The following is a 17515-nucleotide window of genomic DNA, read 5'->3' as shown; positions in this document are numbered from 1 at the left end:
CTATGGCTGCACATGTAGATATTTTCTGGACCATGTCTAGGTGATCAACGTGAATGCATCTGTTAAGATTTAATTGTCTTAATGAAGGATAAAGGGATCACTGTTGTTGCATAGACAATAAAATTTGATACATTACCTTTGCTGCGTCAAAATATGTCCAATTCCTTCAAATCACTCCGTACAACAAACTTTATTTTGCACATTTGGCCGTATAAAATACATCAGGACAAAACTTTTCTTTCCCTCATTTGAGGAGTTAAAAAAGAAAAAGAAAAAGGGGGAACATTAAGTCACATTAAGTCACATGCAGAGCAGAAAATACACGTTATGGCAGGATTACAGGGTTTTCATGAACTAAATCATAGATAAATATCACAAATAGAGGGTCTGTAGAGGATCTTTGGAAGCACATGACTTTAGGTGGTAAAACTAAGAGCGAGCATCTGTCCTTAAAATAATTTAATCCAGTTTTGCCATTTTATTAATACAAARCTCATTTTTGACAAACTGTTATGAGAAACAAAGATAACAACTTAAATTTAGGAAGCAGTTAAAATGAAAACAACTTGTTTAATAAACATTTAAGCATCAAAGATGAAATTAGTTGGCCTCTTGGTTTTGCATTTTTGTTCAAGATATCTTTAATGTTTACAACAAACAGTAACTCCTCAAAAGTGGTGAAAATAATCCTCACATCTTTAAAAATCAAGTATATTTTCTTAGATTAACTTAATTTCTTAGCAAACCCCATTTCCTGAGATAATCTAACATTTCACTAAGAAAACAGGCTTCCAAATGATCAAACATTTCTACTTCTGAGCTTTGTATTGGCGTTAAAATCAGTTTCAGATGTTGGTTACTACTTAAAAAAAGGACCAGAAGTTAATACCAGATGGCAGCTAACGTGGCTAACAGGTTGATTGTTTCTCTACAGACACCGATTGGCTTTTAGTCGGGATTAACTCACAAATATACGAAACTTAAAGTGATGACGGGACACAGGAGCGGAGCTCAGGGCAGAAAGAAACACCGGAGCTCCGATTGGTTTTGAAAGGTTTTGGTTCGGAGGCGGAGCCTCGTTTCGACCGTACGGTGTGTGAATATTCAAAGGGCTTGTTGGTGGGAGCTCTGGCAGAAGAAGTGTAGCCCTTTTTTTTTCTTTTAAAGCCCGGAGTCACCTCTCCACCTCCTCACAGCTCGTCTCCCACGTGGCCCTGCTGGAAGGAGTCGCCCGTCAGCTTCTCCTGCGCCTCCTTCATACTCGACACGACTGAGAACAAACAGAAAGCAACGTTACTGCTCAAACGCTTTTCATCAAATCTTCGTTTTGCTTCCAATGAGCCATTTTTCTCCAGGCTTCCTGGAGTTCTTTCAAAAAGGGGTTTTTCTTTGAACTTTAGTTGCTTTTTTCCACTAGAAGCTAACTATTTTGAGAAGAATGTTTTAAGTCAGTTAACCCTGATCTAAGAACCACTCAGGCATAAATAAAAGATCCAGATAATTCATCCTGTGATGAATTATCTTTGACTTTATGACAGCTTCAAACGACAACTCTATGAAAAATATCTAAATCAGCACAACTTCAAAGACAGAAAATTGTATTTTAACACCAACAAGGTGACTTTAAAGAAACGTATGATGCTCTGAAGAACAATGAATCTCTCAGATCCTGTCTCGAGACTAATTTTCCTCTATTTCTTTTAAAAAACATAGATTTGAGATTTTGTTTATCTGTTGGAGTTATTTTCTCCAACTAGAAGCGATTATTCCACGTTTTTCCAGATGAGAACCAGAGGAGCTGACTCTCACCTCAACTGATTCACGCTGAAGGCCGTGGCCTGAAGACGCCAACAGAACCACGTCACCTACACAAAGCAGAGACGAGACCCTGAGGTTTCCAACCTCCTCAACTGTGCTTTGAGATCCCAACAGGAACCAGTTCAGCTCTGCATCGAGCCACAGAAGCATCTCTCTTTGATCAAACAGGAACCAGATTGCCRTCGAAAGCAACCTGGGGGCCGTTCCTTCTTTTAAGAACAAACTCCACAACGTGCCAGTTTCCTGCTTATACCAGAGTGACGAAGCAGCCGGCGTCCAAAGAGAAACCATAAACCTGAACTTGTTCTAAAGATCTGAAGTTTCCATCAAAAGTTGTGAACCTGGAGCTCCTGAGAGCAAAATAAAATCATGAGTAGTTGGAGACGTGTGGACAGTTACCCTGGTCTGCAGTGCTGTAGAAGTACTTGTAGTTTGGGTTGCCGTTTTTGTTGGTGATTTCCGGGTGGACTTTACCGCTGGGRTCTGTGAACGGAACAAACAGGGAAGACAAAACGTGAGGCTCCTCACGTTTTTATCCTGATTTCTGCACAGGGTTCCCACACCTTGGTCGACAYCAAATTCAAGGACCTTTCAAGGACTTTCCAGTACCAATTTCCTCATATTAAAGAACCACGCGCAACGGCAATTACCTACTTCTACCGCACAATGTTACTAATACAGGTTTAATATCGTTTTTTTTAAATATCATGTTTAATATGTAAATTCAATTAATAACTGAACATAGAAGTTGTTGAGTCAGAAACAATGACGCCAGTTTACCGTAATCCTGAGTTATCCACCCCAACAAATGTACGTTTTTTTAATTTAATTTTATAAATTATTTTTTTAAAAGATGATGAAAATCAGTTGTGTGAATAGAGAATTTCTATCTGCAAAAAACATTCAAGGACTTTCAAGGACAAGTGTAATTTGTGGCTGTTTTCACAAACTTTCCAGGGCCTTGAAATATTTTTTTTTCAAATTCAAACTTTCAAGGATTTCAAGGACCCGCGGGAACCCTGTCTGCAGATAATTCCTGAATTCTCATCCAGAAATGTTCAACCAAGAGTACAAATGTCTGAAATTTAGGTTCTGTTTCAAAAATAAAGTGTTTGTTCCTAAATTCTTGTTTCAAACACTGACATCATCTACGGTTTTTGACACCTAATCCATAAAACAGCAGCGTTTCTGGTTATTCCTCGACTTTTCAGGTCGAAAACGAGTTCGAGCGTCACGGTCGCAGTTCTGGAGAGCCGCCATCGGCGGCGCTGCAGAACGCCCGTATCCTGATTCAGAGTCAAAAAAAYTCTGAAAACAGAGATGTTACAACAGTTTGAGGAAAACATCCAACTGCTGTGTGAGATAAGTCTGATTCAGTTTCTCCTAAAAGAACCCAGAGAGGTGTTCCCACAGAGCGGCTCCGTACCGAGGAAAAGAATCCGAGGAATGTACCCTCCGTCCGGGCTGAAGGCTTCGTCCTTCGGCTCCTCTTCATCCTGTAACAAAACCATCTGTTACAAACTTTCACTTCCTGAAATGAAAACGCTACTTTTATTTTTTTGTTGACATCCAAATAAATAAAAAAAAAGTTGTTTCTCACCTCCAGGTTGACCATTATAAAGTTGTGCGCCAGTTCAGAGATTTCCTTGGATTCGGCAAACTTGGGCTTCAGAGCTGATCGTGATAAATAAAGTTATTTATTTAAAACACAYGTAACATGAAGATCATAAACCTCCTCGTGTCGTCAGTTTGAAAATGAATGTAAGAAAAGAGAAGCAAAGAAGTAAATTTTAGTTGATTTTTAGCTTTTTCCCCCCAACATGAAACACATTGAAGTTAAATCCCACACTGCGCAGGAACACTGTTTCTGCCTAAATATAAAAACAGTTTGTTTTGGGTTTTATTTGTTGCAGCTGTGCTATTTATGCCAGATAAAACTTTTTTTTTTACCTCCCTTTAAATGTGAAACTCTACCCACATCTTTGCAACAACTGAACTCGTCCCTGATGCCCTTTATTTATGCCGGACTGAGTCACCGTGACTCTCTGGGTGAAGCTGCTTTCTATTGTTTGACAAAAAYGGAAACATGAATGATATTCAGACAGCTGTCTGAAAACAGGGYTTGTTTACAGAAAATTAATCAAACTGCATCAGTTTTTTGTTGTTTGGGGATAAAAAAGTAACAAACACCTGCATTTTTGCACAAATCCTGCTTAAGATTTAGGGAAAAAACGAGGAGGGAACAGATTCGTACCTTTGCAGGCTCCACACCAGGTCTTGTGGACGATGACCATGACCGGCAGCCCACTGCCGACGCCACGACACGGAAAATGYGTGTCAAGAAACACAGATGAAACACTCAGATACTATTTACTGCACTTATTGTTTTCTAAAGGCTACATCTGCAGAACAATAACACGCACAACCGGCAAAGCGTGCTCTGCTTTAAATAAAGAGATCAACTTGTCAGTCAGCAACTGAAATGTGGGACGTTTCTTTATTTTGTGCCTCTGGTTAATGTTCAAGAGCTCACCTGGCTTCAGCTTCTTTCTTGCCATCTTCCAGCGTCCTCCAGTAGATGTTATCGCCAAATCCTGCAGGAAAACATTAATAAGTAAATATCTATGACCGGCTTCGTGTAACAGGTTTCATATTTCCACACAGCTGGGGCGGTTCTGCCCTAAATGCAGAATATAAACAAAGAACTGTAACCAAACTACAGCAGGAACCACTTTAAGGATTTGTTTGATGATTTTTTTATGTTTTATTTGATAAACCACTGAATAAAATGTACTAATATAAAAGTAACAGTTGGTTACACAAAACTGATTGCTATTTTTAGTTTTTTCAATCTTCAAGAAGCAAAATACAGCACATTTTTAATTGTAAAAGAGTATATATTTTATTTGTTTCCTTATTTATTTACAGGTTTTGCTGTATATAGTGTGTTACTTATGCAGTGCTTTTCAAAGCTGCCATATATTTAAAAATGCCTCAACCACAGTGGAGATAAAACAAGAAAGATAAGGTTCAAAAGAAAAATGGCGGAAGTAAAATTAGTGGTATTAGGTGAACCAGAAAAACTGGATTTCAACTTGTTTTTTTTTTTTTTGCAAAACATATTTTCTATAAACATCAAGAACACAAACGTGATCCAGGATCCTGACACACAAAGACCAGCAGCTTTCCTCTGCCAGCATTTTCAATGAAGCTACACACAAATCTGCTTTTTAACACTTTTATTTAACTCTAAACTGAAACTCACCTCTCCCACTGGAGGCTTCCACGACCTCTCCAAAACCCGAGAAAGACAATAAAACCTGAAACACCGAAAAAACAGCGATATTTGCTATAGATGTTTGCATTTTTTACTGCTTTTCTTTCCTTACAGCTGCAGCTAGCTAGCAGGTGATGGCAGGTAAATTCGATAACTGGTGACCCGGATGCTCAACCGGCAAAGATTTCACAGTAAAAGCCCTTCGACAGCGCACGTGCGTGCGTCGCTTCCTGTTACATCCAGAGGGCATGTGTGTTTATTTTAATTTTTATTTCGTTTTGAGGCGTGCTCACGTGACATCACGTCCACACGACCGCGTGTTCGTCAATGCTGAGTCAGATGAAATCAGACAAGAAAATGCGGGCGCAAAACCGGAAATCGATCAAATACTCGACTTTAAAAGTCCGAATTGAGGCTGAAAACATGTTATCATATTCAAGAATGTGTATATATAATATCCTTACAATAATATCATTTGAGTTGTTTTATAAAGGGGTGCGCAGATTTTCCAAACGTGTAAAGTAATCGCAATAAAAGCTTTACGACGATTTTATTCTGGAAAAACTAAACCGGAAGTATCGTGTGTCGCTCCTAATTTAWCTATGGTCTAATCCGTACTGCTGCTTCGTTTGTAGCAAGAACCGTTCAGCAGATTGATAATCCCGAACCACAGGTAAATATTGTGTTTAAATTTATTTTAAACACGCCAGTTGATTATTTGAAAGCCTTTAGCTTTCGATGTAGTCAAGAACCAAATCAAATTAATGGAGTCATTTTATCCAGCTAGCTAGCATTAGCTCAGTCTGTCGTTGTTTTTTGCTAGTTTAGCTAGCTTCATAAATTTAGATTTTTAGACACGGATGRTATTTTAAGATAACACACTATATTATTACGTTTGTACGTTTAAAAAATCTCGTTCTATTGTATCGAGAACGTAAATAATACTGCCAAAATTGCTCCGCTGATGAAAATTAATAAATTATTTTAGCTCTCGGCTACAGCTATGTTATCGTTTGTTGGAGTGATGTAAACATGTATTTTTTTGTTGCTATTTCAGGGAATGTGAAATTCTTTATTMAATATTTATATAATCAAACCAACAGAACACTATGAATCAGGAGAAGCTCGCCAAACTGCAAGCTCAGGTCCGGATAGGAGGAAAGGTAAGTCTTTGGCTCAGTTGTTTCTCACTTAAAAAAAAAAAAAAGAAAGAAAAGATTAAAGGCATTTGTTTTTAAATAAGCCAGGCCTTTTCTCCTGACCTCAGCAGTCTCTTTTATGAGGCAAAACACTGACTGGCCCCTTCATCTGTGGCCTCTGGCTTTGTTCACAGTTACTGTGAGGTCTTARAGCACACACTAGGTGGCAATATTTGTTGTTTTTCTAAGGAAAGTCCTTGTTCCTCCAACTCAAACAAGACTGGAGCATAATATTTTCCATCCCTGTATGTGTCTGTGAACTTAAGCTAAGGTAAAATGATTAAATATATGAGTAAGGCAGCTGCTTTAAAGTCTGAAGGTTCAGGATTTTTCTACAGCAAACACTTTTATACTAATTTACAAGGTTTCATTTCTTAAGTTATCAAACTACAAAAATGTGTGAGGTAGAAGAGCAGAACATTGAACCACCAATCACAACAATTACTTAATGATTTTCTACATTATGTGACCCATGACGTCGAAACAAGGATTAAATCCAAAAGTGGAACGTGGGGAATTGCATTTTGTCAAAATATAATGAATTAATTTCTTATCAATGTGTCATTTGAATAAACTGTATGAAATACAATCCTAAATTTTTTTGAAGCATTTGTTTGAGCATTAGAAACAAAAAAAAAACTGATTTTGAGTAGAAAAATAAAAACGCCTTAAAGTTTTGAAATTTTCCCTATGAGCTAGCAATGTTTTTGTTTCTTTTTAACTGGGAAATCTTAACATACAAATACTATTTGAGGTTTCCTCTTTATATTGGCATAAAAAATTACTCAATAAATTTACATGAAATTAGGTTTCAGACCAAACTGTAATGTATTATCATAACCAACAAGACAAATTAAGTCATATCTCTGGATAAGTTTATGATATCAGAATGATTCAGGTGTCAAAATGTAGCTTTTAAAGCAGGAATCTGAAAATGTAATTAGGTCGTTTTGACCAAATTTGACTTTATCCTCATTTTGATACGATGGGTCACATATTACTCATACTAGTAAGATGGTTTCTCTTAAAAACAACTAATTGGGTTGAAAATAAACCTTTGTTTCTTGGTCCTGTGACTTTGACTGTGACATCAGAACCACAAAAGTCTGATCTTGCTGTTTTTACCTGCATCAAAAAAGGAAATACTTGTTTGAAAAGGAAAGTACATGTTTTTAGGAGAAATGACTTGGTTCAAAAGGTGAAAATGAGAATATTTGATTCAGCTGATTAAAAACAGTTTCATGTTTAAGCCTTATTATTCTGTTCCCCACTTACAAAAATATCTTTCATGCTTTTTGGGAAAACCTTTGTGGGTTTAACTTGTGGTGATCACTTCCATTTTTTGTAGACAGCGTTTTGCTTACAAGTAAAATTGTCTGTTTTTTGTTTCATAATCATTAGATGATGAATCTTCGCTTTTTTATAGTTTTTTTTTTTCTGCTGCCGGTAAAGACAGTTTTGAGTTATTGGACTGTATGGACTGGATCATCTTGTAACATTTATGAGAAATTTGTACAAGTTTTGGTTTGTAAACAATGTATTGCAGTCACAAAGAGATGAGCCGTTTGATTTTWGGTTGCCTACATCTACAATTCCAGTCAGTTTTATACCATTTATCTGACTGAGTTTAATTAAATTAAAATACCAGAAGAATGTGTGGYGGTCTCAGAATATTTTATTAAACTGATGGCAATGAAAAGCCAAAATATACTCAAAAGCACTTTTCATAGATATAAAATCACAAAGTACTTCACAGTGAAAGAATGRGGAATAAAAGATTTAAGGACATGAACCAAAATGTAAAAAGTCAAACAGCATATAAGACACACAAACACTTTAAGACCTTAGCTAGAAGCCTGTTTGTAAAAGTGTGTTGTTCAATCCMTTTAATTTTTGGCCTCTTGTCTTCCCTAAGGGGACCGCCCGCAGGAAGAAAAAGGTTGTTCACAAAACGGCAACGGCCGATGACAAAAAGCTGCAGGGCTCGCTGAAGAAACTGGCGGTGAACAACATCGCCGGGATCGAAGAGGTGAGTCGTTTGAGGAATGTCGCAGCGTGTTTGTGCAGTTGATTTTTATTTTTTGTGTCTTTAGAATCTTTAATTTTTTATCAGGATAAAAGACTTGGAAAGCCCGAGCTCCGAGTTTCGCAAACATGTCATCGTTTGATTTATTTTTAGAGAGCTTTCAGCAAACGCACTTAACACAAAGTGCAAATAAAGAGAGACGCAAACCTACGGCAAAATGCCCCTGAATGTCCTTCATACGGAACTCCTGAAGTAATTTTAGCGATTAAGCCYGAAAAAATATCGACATGACTCTTTTTCAGGTGAATATGATAAAAGACGACGGGACGGTGATTCACTTCAACAACCCCAAAGTTCAAGCGTCTCTGTCCGCCAACACCTTTGCCATCACGGGCCACGCCGAGACCAAACAGCTGACCGAGATGCTGCCGGGCATCCTGAGCCAGCTGGGAGCCGACAGCCTCAGCAGCCTGCGCAAGCTGGCCGAGCAGTTCCCACGACAAGGTGAGCGCACACACACACACACACACACACACACACACACACACACACACATCCTTGTATTTGCATCAAACTGAGGATATTATATTGACTTCCATTCATTTTTGTAACTGTACTTATGCCTAACCCAGACATTTTCCCTAAAACTAACCATTACTGGTCTATAGTTAACACTAACCTGAACTTAACTCACTCCATACCTCTAAACCTAACTAATAAAATTAACCATTACTGGTCTATAGTTAACACTAACCTGAACCAAAACCTAATTCACATGATACCTCTAAACCTAACTAGTAAAGCACAAATGAGGACATTGAAGAAGTCCTCACTTTACATCAAAGACCTCACTTTGATAGCAACTATGGCGCAAAAGGTCCTCACTCTGTAGTAAAAAACAAGTACACACACACACACAAGAGTGGTATTGTGGCACTGCTGATCTAAAAGCAATGTTGATTCTTGCTTGTTTTGTGCACTTTTTGAGGTTAGATGTGAGTCGCTGAACCATCCATCCTGTGGGTCGTTGAGGTCGTTGTTGGTTTTGTTTGCCTTACTCGACTGAAATGTTGGATTTCCTGTTCAACATGTCCTTAAGAATGTAAGGTGTTAGTGGACAGCTGAGTTTTGCCTTAAAGAGATGATTTATTTTGTTTTGTTTTTTTTAGTTTGCTTTTTCAAAGGAGTTTTTCCAGTTCATCCTACTTAAGTCTGWGCACTGACTGAACCACACAGGTCCGACTGGTTTGATGTCTGGAGACATCTTTTCTTTTTCTTCCCAGTAACCGTGTTTCTGTTAAGGTGCTGCATTTTGTGCTTCATATGGATTTCTCTTTGATTTAACTGGATGATGCTTTGACTATATTTGATCTCTAATTTTAAATAAGACTTTTGACGATTTAAACATCATAATGATTAAATAAGTGAAAAGTGAACACAGAGCTTAAGTGTCAGACATTACCAGCTGCTCTAAATGGCTTGAAGCAAACTGAATATTCTGCATGTTTATTCAGTTGCAGGATTATTATTTACATTTTGATAGGTTTTTTTTTTTTTGTAGAAACACTGGTGGAAATTTACTGCGACTGTGTCAGRAACTTTTGGCCAAATCACTTGATTTTTTTCCTCCATGAAGAGGTTATTCAGATGTAAAAAAAAAATAGTAATAATAAATGTTGCTTTAAACGGCGCTTTGTAAGTAAAGGTGATTTGAAACTATGTAAAGAAAGGAGGTTATCTGCATCACATACATACCATTTTAAAGTTTGATCATCAATAAATGTAGAATTTGACCTTTTAATTTGAATTTGTTTCAGCAGCGATGGACATGAAAACTGTCAAAGAGGAAACTGCAGAAGAGGAGGATGACGACGTACCAGGTAGAGATAAGATTTATTATTATTATTATTATTATTATTATTATTAGCAGACACTTTTCTCTTTGTCTGGTTTGTATTAGAATAACATCTGTTGTGGTATAAAAGGTGCTCTTAATGGGTTAAAATAAAAAGTTTGTTTCCAGATAATTACAATTTAACCATTTTATTAACTTTATTTTTTTTTTCTGCCTCACAGATCTCGTGGAGAACTTCGACGAAGCCTCAAAAAATGAAGCAAACTGATGAAATCCCTTCATCGGTCAAAACGTTCTCTTCTTTTCTTCATATTTTTATGTTACGTGGACTCGCAAAGGTTATTTCCTCTGGTGGAGAAACGATTATTAAAGGTGCGGTGCATCACCTCCTGAGACGTTTAACCTGCTGCGGCGTCTCGACGACATGCTCAAAATGCTGCGATATTGTCAACATCTTCTCAGCACCCAAAGGACTTTAATTRCTTTAGAAATAAGCTTCTTATATAGCTAAACACAGCTGGTATTTAAGATATTCTTTTTTTTTAAATTGCAATTAAAGTTAGTGAGTAATGTAATTAGTGTTATAATGGTAAATATGAATTTAATAAAATGATTTTGGGCAACTGATGTTTCTTTTTATWATTAATTTGTTTTAAAGTTTTTAAATAACTGAAATATCAAGTATTTATAACCAGAAAACCAAATGTGTCTCATCACAGTTTAAATGGTTTTCACACCACTTCCGGTSTTATTGATGCCTCGCGCTGATCAATTGGTTCCGCCACCGCTGTAGTTCCAGGACACGGCCGTGACAAGGTGACCGAAGATGAGTCATTCTGGCTCCCGGGCCTGCGGTGCGCCGGAGCGGGATGGAGCCGTGGACCCGCCCCGGGGCTCGTACTCATCATTTTCCGCCTTGACTGAGTCAGAATGTCCCTGCAGCTGGAGCAGCGGCCCCCCGGAGCGAAGCGTCCAGAGTTGCGTCAATTTATCATGTAACGGGGCAAAACCGGAAACTACAAGAGGACACCTAGAAAATAAAAGTCCCTCCCAAAATGAAACCTTTATGATGAGTGATGCTATGATCAGTCACAGACTAAACTCATCTTGAGTTGCAAGAGATAGTAAGCACAACAACTTTTATAGTATTCCGATGTGTTAAATCTGATTTAAAAAGGGACTCTTAGTTTTAAACTACTGCTTCAAACCACCATGCATATGAGATCAGGAAATTTGAACAGTTAATTTTTTTAATAATAGGATACAAAAAAAAAAAGGCAAAATATCAGTTACAGAAAAAAATCTTTTTATTTTTACTTTTTCATTTGTCTTTTCCTGGATTGCTAATAATTTACACAACTCTGTGCTATTTTGTTGTGTGCTTTATGCACAAAGTTTGCCATGAGCAAGATCTGTATAATTTTGCACAAGTAATTGCAGAGTTTTATTTCGGTTTCACACATCAGGTAAAATAACACTCTGTAGCACTCTGGCATTCAAAGTGAAAGCTTCAGATGTACATACCATAGACCATGAAGTGTACAAATACCAGAAACAAAACCTATCATGACTACTAAAAAATAAATCACAATTACAATACTAAAATTATCAATTACCCTATACATCTTGTAATTTAGCAAAAAGAAAAAAAAGGATAACTTTTAACCCATATTGGTTCTCCCATCATAGCTTTCAGCGATCAGTGGTTTTTATTTTGAAAGGTCAAAGCGGAAGTTGGGGTTTACTTCTGAATCATGGTCGATCCTTAATTTCCCAGCATTAAGGGAGGGATCCTCGAGTGCTGTCGCACAACTACGGCAGGTTTTGGATGTACTTTTCGAGTAGTGCCGCTCAAGTCAACAGACAGCGAGACTACAAGACGTGGAAACAAACAAGAGAGACTTAAAAGCGAACATTATTTTAGGCATGACGAGCGCGAACGGTCCGGCTCCATCATGGGAATAAAGATGAGGATTCCTCCAGTGAGTAACTGGATATTTGTTTTGGTKGCATTTCAAATCGCGTCTAACCGCCATTTCTACAGCAAATATTGATGGACACCAAGAGTTTGTATTTTAGATATTTTCGGGGTCATTCAACTGCGAGAAATTGCGAAAAATGTGCTGAAACGGTAACCCTATTCCACGTTAAAATAAACGCAGCGCGCGCTCCTAACTAAAGCTAACTTTAAAGCTAACAGAGCGTCAGAAGATTACATAAATATAGATGTATATTTAACGTGTTTGTAGTAATCTAGGAGGAGGGAGGCTTTTTTTTGTGGGTGGGGGATAACCGTTAAAGCCGAGGGTGCTACGAGCCCTCACCGGGTCGGTGACGGAGTAAGTGTCCGTCAGAGAGGCACGTCGCTGCCGTCACTCTGCGCACGGCTGCCCGCTGAATCACTGGAGCTAACGCTAGCTTACCGACACAACTAGCTCCGAGTTCTGCAACAAACAAACCCCAACAACTGCTGGCGGTGATTTTTCTCTGTGTGTGTGTGTGTTTGTGTAAAAGCACAGGGTCGCTTTCTGTGTGTTTACCCTGTCAGTGAGTGATATTTATCCAGCCRGGCTGTGTTTGGCCTGCAGGCAGCAGCCACACCGCCACTTTCCGGTTACATAACCCCAGCTGTTGGTCACCTATCTGCCTGGAGTTGATCTGTTGCTGTCTTTTTTGTTTTCATTCCATCATGCAGCCAGGCCTTTTTGTTTTTGTTTCTTTAAATGTGGTTTTATGGTGAGCAGGGCCCAACCCAGTAGCGCCTTTAAATTAACATCAACTTTGAGTCATGAGAAGTGAACGTCAGGCTGAGGAGGTGTGGAGAAAAAAACTTGATTTATTACTATTTTTTTAAATATTCGGCTTCCAAGGAGGCATAATTTCTTTTAAAAAATTTTTAAAACGACCCTGATCTATATTAGCATTAAAAACAATCTGTTTTGCATCAAACTTTAATTGCTTTCTCTCTAATTCTTCAGTCCAGTGCATCATTTTCACATTTATGTTTTTAAGCCGTTTTATTTCAACCCAGGCATCTAAACTCTGTGTCAATACATAACAAATAATCCTCTTTTTGAATATATGACAAATCCCAAATCTAAGACAATTTGTTGACATAATATAGTAGTTTCAAATGAAAGCTTATCGTAGATGATCAATGCAAAATCTTATTTTTTCCTTTTCTTTTCTTTAAGACATATCAAGACCAAAGTACAAGAAAGTTTGGCTTCTTAGAAGCACCGTATAAAGAAATATAATGCTACTTTTCATAGTGTTATGTCAGTTTGTCTTCCTGTGCTGGATGTGAAACCTAAATCCGAAATTTAATCTGGGGTTTCTACCTGCAGCAAGAGAAAATGATACGCCTCACCATCTTCAGGTGTTATTAAAACCCGGTGGGGGGGTATGATGGAGTAGACAGATCCACCAGGCGCCCGTGCAGCGTGTGCAGACTTCTCAGATGTAGGTTACTGTAYGCGTTCAGAAAATATTACACGCCTCTACTGTCTGAAAATGTAGATCAAAACTTCAAGCGGAACAAAGAAGCTCGTAATAGCTCCTGAAGCAGAGCTACTCTTTCTAATCCTGGAGGATTTATGTTTTGACCCATGCTGTCAAAGAAATTACCACGTATCTGAGGAATGTCTGGCCTTTTTTAGTAGAACTAAAACTTGTGGCTTGTTTTTCTTTCATGTATGTTTGCTTTTATTTGTTTTGATCCCAGGAACAGAGAAGAAAAAAAAAGCTTACAGGAGACAAAGACGGCTCCTTTCAGGGTGTTAAATGTTACATAATAAATCTGTCTCAGTCAGGAGACTGTGTTAGAGAGTGATGTCAGCCCATTCTTAAAGAGAGGAAGTTGTCATTGAGGGTTTTCCTCTGTTGACCCTTCGTAGTCGACGTGATGTATTTGGATTTAGTGTTGCTGTAAAGCAGGATGTGGACTTGGCTGTCCCCGGACTGGGAAGGTGTAATGTGGAAACTTTGTCTTRATTTCGCGAGGAAGTTTTCCTACAGGGCAGAGTTTGCTTTAACAATGAGAGCTTTCAGTTTCAAATGGTCTCCTTATTAACTGAACCCTGACTTCCRGTTTATCYTTTGATAATTGTCCCAATCTAGGATTTCCCCTTAGCARTTTGAGAATATAGCAGCAGAACTAACGGATAGCTCAGGAAACCCAAACCAAACCAACTACAGGATTTATCCAAAAGGAGAGTCTTAAGTCTTAAAAGTCGAACTGAAAGCCTAAATGAAAGTTCTGCGTCTTGTAAACCTGCACTCTAGAGAGCAAAGTGCTTTGCTGGGAAAATATGTAATAATTAGGGGTGTAAGAAAATATCGATACACTGAAATATCGCGATATTTCATTTCCCGATACTGTATCGATATTCTAAAGCCCCGTATCGATTTTTTTATTCAGGTTTAAAATGTCAATTTTCCTGCCAGCCGTTCATTTTTATGTTGTAGTTCAGCCTCTGACCACTAGTTGGCAGCAGTGAGCCAGCCATTTGGCTGCTCTACCTCAAGAGGAGTTAAGTGTTGGGTGACCATATAGTAAATTAATATTAAAAAATAAAAGCTGCAAAAAATATATTTTCAAACTATTTATTGTCAAGTTTAGTCTAATAATTGAAAACATGGATGAAATATGAAACAAATAAAATAAAACACATACAAAGTAGAACACAGCTAAATGTATCAAAAGTATGTCTATGTAATATTAGAATTTTCTGAGACAATGAATTTTGGTTTTTCATTTTTTCCCCTGTAAGAGGTTTTTATTTAATAGAATTTTTGGACAAAAAAATCACAATATATCACCTTGTTTACAGTATTGCAATACATCGGGATATATCGTATTGTGACCCCTCTGTCATGATATGTATCATATCGCCAAATTCTTGCCAATACACAGCCCTAGTAATAATACGATCTTTAATATAATATAAAGCTTTGTATTGATTTAAATTCAATTCTGAATTTAACAGGGAGCCAATGGAGAGAAACTAAAATTGAAGGAATATGAGGTTTTTACAMCCAGGTTATAAAGAATTACAAATACTCCTGCAGTAGATGTGATAAATGCATGGTTTTAATCATTATAAAATGCTTAGCCGTTGAAAACACAACCTTAAGTACGCAGTCTGTTTTATATTATCTATAAATGTCTYCTTTTTGAAGCGTCTTTCCAAGTTTACGTGTCTAAAAATACAACTCCTGTTTGCGCTTTGACTGAATTTGCATTATTCAGCACCTCTGCAAGGTAATCAAATCTTAATTAGGGTTGGGCTCCTGCCTGCATGGAGTCATATTTGTGTGTTTGTTCACCAGCGTTTGTGCTTGAGTGGATTTGTTCAGTCAAAACTCAGACTTGTTTAGTTTTTTGTTGTTTTTTTGGTTACACAGGTGGGATAAAGTTTGTAACTTTCCTCAAATTGAATCATGTTATCACCTGTTTTATATATATTATTTTATTTTGCTGACTTTAAACTAAAAATACAACCTGGCATATTTAAGTGATTTTATTCCAAAATAACTAATAAATCATCAATAGAAATTAGGAGGTCCTCTGGGGTTCTTTCATTGAAACGTTTTGTCTTTCCTCCAAGAGACCTTCAGTCTTTTTTTGTAATAAATCATATTTTCTGCATTTAACAAATAACTCTTAAAATACACTTGGCATAAATCAAGAGTCTAACTTATATTATACAGTCTGTAGTTTATTTTTAACATATATTTCTGTATTTTGTAGGACAGAACATGAGATTAACGAGTATTTGAAAGTGTCATGCTGAGGGCGGCTTATCTATAAAGGGTTAAAAGCTGCTTCCTTTAGATAAAAAAAATCATAGCAGAAAAAAAACAACAAATCATTTTTTTTGTTCTAACACAACTACTTTGTGTACTAACTTAACTAATTTCCAAGTACAAAATAATGATATTTATTGTCATGTAAATCACCTCAATTTAGTGTTATGGTTATTTAATATTTTTCTGTCATGTTAGTTTTAAAAAAATACACTTTCATCTGCAGCAAAACATTTTACACAAAGATATGTGCTAAAATGAGTGTGGGGGCGTGCAAGCTTAAAATTATAGTTAATGTTACCAGCAGGACCTTTTTGTAAATCTGTCATATTTACAGTAATTTACCATTTTATAAAAGAATCACACACCTAAACAGAATAAAAGTTAATTGCAGCGATTTGATAGGGTTTTCTGTCTGCATACCAAAGTGTTTCAAAGTTCACATTATCCTCTGCATAGTGAATTGAAAATAATAYTTCATTTTTAAAAGTATTTTAAAAATTTTCAACATGCTTCAGTTGAAGCAATGTTTAGATCTGTGCTCTTTTTTATTTATTTATTTTTGTTGGTGTTGACTTTTATTTTTTATTTTTCACAATCGGTGTCTGAAACTGGGTGATGCAGACTTCCTGATATGCTGTTATTCCTGTCCTGTTCAATTTTTTTGTTATTTGCTGACAAAGTGCTCGCCTGCTAAACTCGGCGTAAAATTTGTTGACTCCACTCATCTGGAGGCCGTCGCTCAACGTTTTGGTCTAATCCCTGTTTTGCTCTCGTCCTTATGGAAACGACACTAAAGATCAGCCCGACTGTTGCTCATGTTTGCAGCACATCACGTCTCGACTCCAAGGTCTCGTTGTGACCAAGGACAGTCTGGGCAGGTTTACTGCGCCTGGATTCAACCTTCACTAGTTTCCCGTTAACGACTCTGATTGGCTTGTTGAGGTCGGCTGGGTAAAGAAAACGTGCAACACAGGATGTACTGACAGGGTGTTTATGAGCTGCAGTGTCCCAAATTTTGTTCTGATACGACAAATGAGAGATAAATGGGGCGGGGTGTTGCCTTTGAGTTAGGTCAAATACCAGGGTCCACGGCTTCACAACAGAACTTTGATCACACACACACACACACAACTGTCAATCRTTTTTAAAGCTCTGGTCAGTGTGTGTAACCTCACCAGTTGTCAGCTGTATTCTGCTTTACTTAGATATTAGGGATGAAGATATTTATTGTTATCCTACACTAWCATCAAATCTGACAGTGAATTCAAAAAGGCACCAAAAGCCATTTAAAATCACACCAAAATCATGTGATTATCTCAAGTAATAAGAGAGTTCTGGGTGTTTTTGTTCCGAAAATCAAGTTCATGATTTCTGCTGTGATTCATCACTGAACCAGTCAGACCTTTCTGATCATTTCGCCTTTTTTTCTTTTTTTTGTTCATAATTTCCTTAATGTTCAAGAAATCCTCATAAAATCACCATGAAACTTTCAGAAACGATTCGCCTTCTGTCCTGATGCATCTCAGTAA

At 37.3% G+C, this 17515-nt stretch overlaps 3 protein-coding genes across 9 annotated transcripts in view; 2 read left to right on the top strand and 1 right to left on the bottom strand.

Moving 5' to 3' along the window:
- Positions 1-171: 171 nt before the first annotated feature.
- Positions 172-5296, bottom strand: txndc12 (thioredoxin domain containing 12 (endoplasmic reticulum)). The gene is made up of 7 exons (XM_014012980.1): positions 5084-5296; positions 4352-4412; positions 4073-4125; positions 3419-3492; positions 3245-3314; positions 2218-2301; positions 172-1270 (listed from the first exon to the last, which is right to left on the bottom strand). The coding sequence occupies exons 1-7, from the start codon at positions 5181-5183 to the stop codon at positions 1191-1193; spliced, it is 522 nt and encodes a 173-aa protein (XP_013868434.1). The 5' UTR covers positions 5184-5296; the 3' UTR covers positions 172-1190.
- A 390-nt stretch (positions 5297-5686) lies between these two features.
- Positions 5687-10802, top strand: btf3l4 (basic transcription factor 3-like 4). 3 transcript variants are annotated; one of them, XM_014012981.1, is made up of 6 exons: positions 5687-5768; positions 6153-6258; positions 8210-8323; positions 8623-8824; positions 10138-10200; positions 10397-10802. In XM_014012981.1, the coding sequence occupies exons 2-6, from the start codon at positions 6205-6207 to the stop codon at positions 10441-10443; spliced, it is 480 nt and encodes a 159-aa protein (XP_013868435.1). In that variant the 5' UTR covers positions 5687-5768; positions 6153-6204; the 3' UTR covers positions 10444-10802. The 3 variants fall into 3 exon arrangements, with proteins under 3 accessions (XP_013868435.1, XP_013868436.1, XP_013868437.1); XM_014012982.1 differs by having other exon boundaries at positions 5690-5768; positions 10141-10200; XM_014012983.1 differs by having other exon boundaries at positions 5735-5768; positions 6199-6258; positions 10141-10200.
- A 1138-nt stretch (positions 10803-11940) lies between these two features.
- Positions 11941-17515, top strand: part of zfyve9a (zinc finger, FYVE domain containing 9a) — a 23579-nt gene continuing 18004 nt past the window's right edge. For all 5 annotated transcript variants that reach the window (XM_014012973.1, XM_014012972.1, XM_014012974.1 and 2 more), the window contains exon 1: positions 11941-12157. The gene's annotated coding sequence lies outside the window, so the exon portion shown is untranslated. The remainder of the gene's footprint in view (positions 12158-17515) is intronic.

Source organism: Austrofundulus limnaeus, unplaced genomic scaffold, assembly GCF_001266775.1.
Source record: "Austrofundulus limnaeus strain Quisiro unplaced genomic scaffold, Austrofundulus_limnaeus-1.0 Scaffold97, whole genome shotgun sequence".
NCBI classification, from domain to species: Eukaryota; Metazoa; Chordata; class Actinopteri; order Cyprinodontiformes; family Rivulidae; genus Austrofundulus; species Austrofundulus limnaeus.
Note: the sequence above shows the minus strand (reverse complement) of the source record. Positions and strands in the feature narration are given on the sequence as shown.

Bases quoted from the DNA above. Each gene is read 5' to 3' on its own strand.
- btf3l4 (XM_014012981.1), top strand. From the start codon at position 6,205: ATGAATCAGGAGAAGCTCGCCAAACTGCAAGCTCAGGTCCGGATAGGA. The intron at 6,259-8,209 runs GTAAGTCTTTGG...GTCTTCCCTAAG, and splicing joins AGGTCCGGATAGGAGGAAAG to GGGACCGCCCGCAGGAAGAA. The intron at 8,825-10,137 runs GTGAGCGCACAC...AATTTGTTTCAG, and splicing joins CGAGCAGTTCCCACGACAAG to CAGCGATGGACATGAAAACT.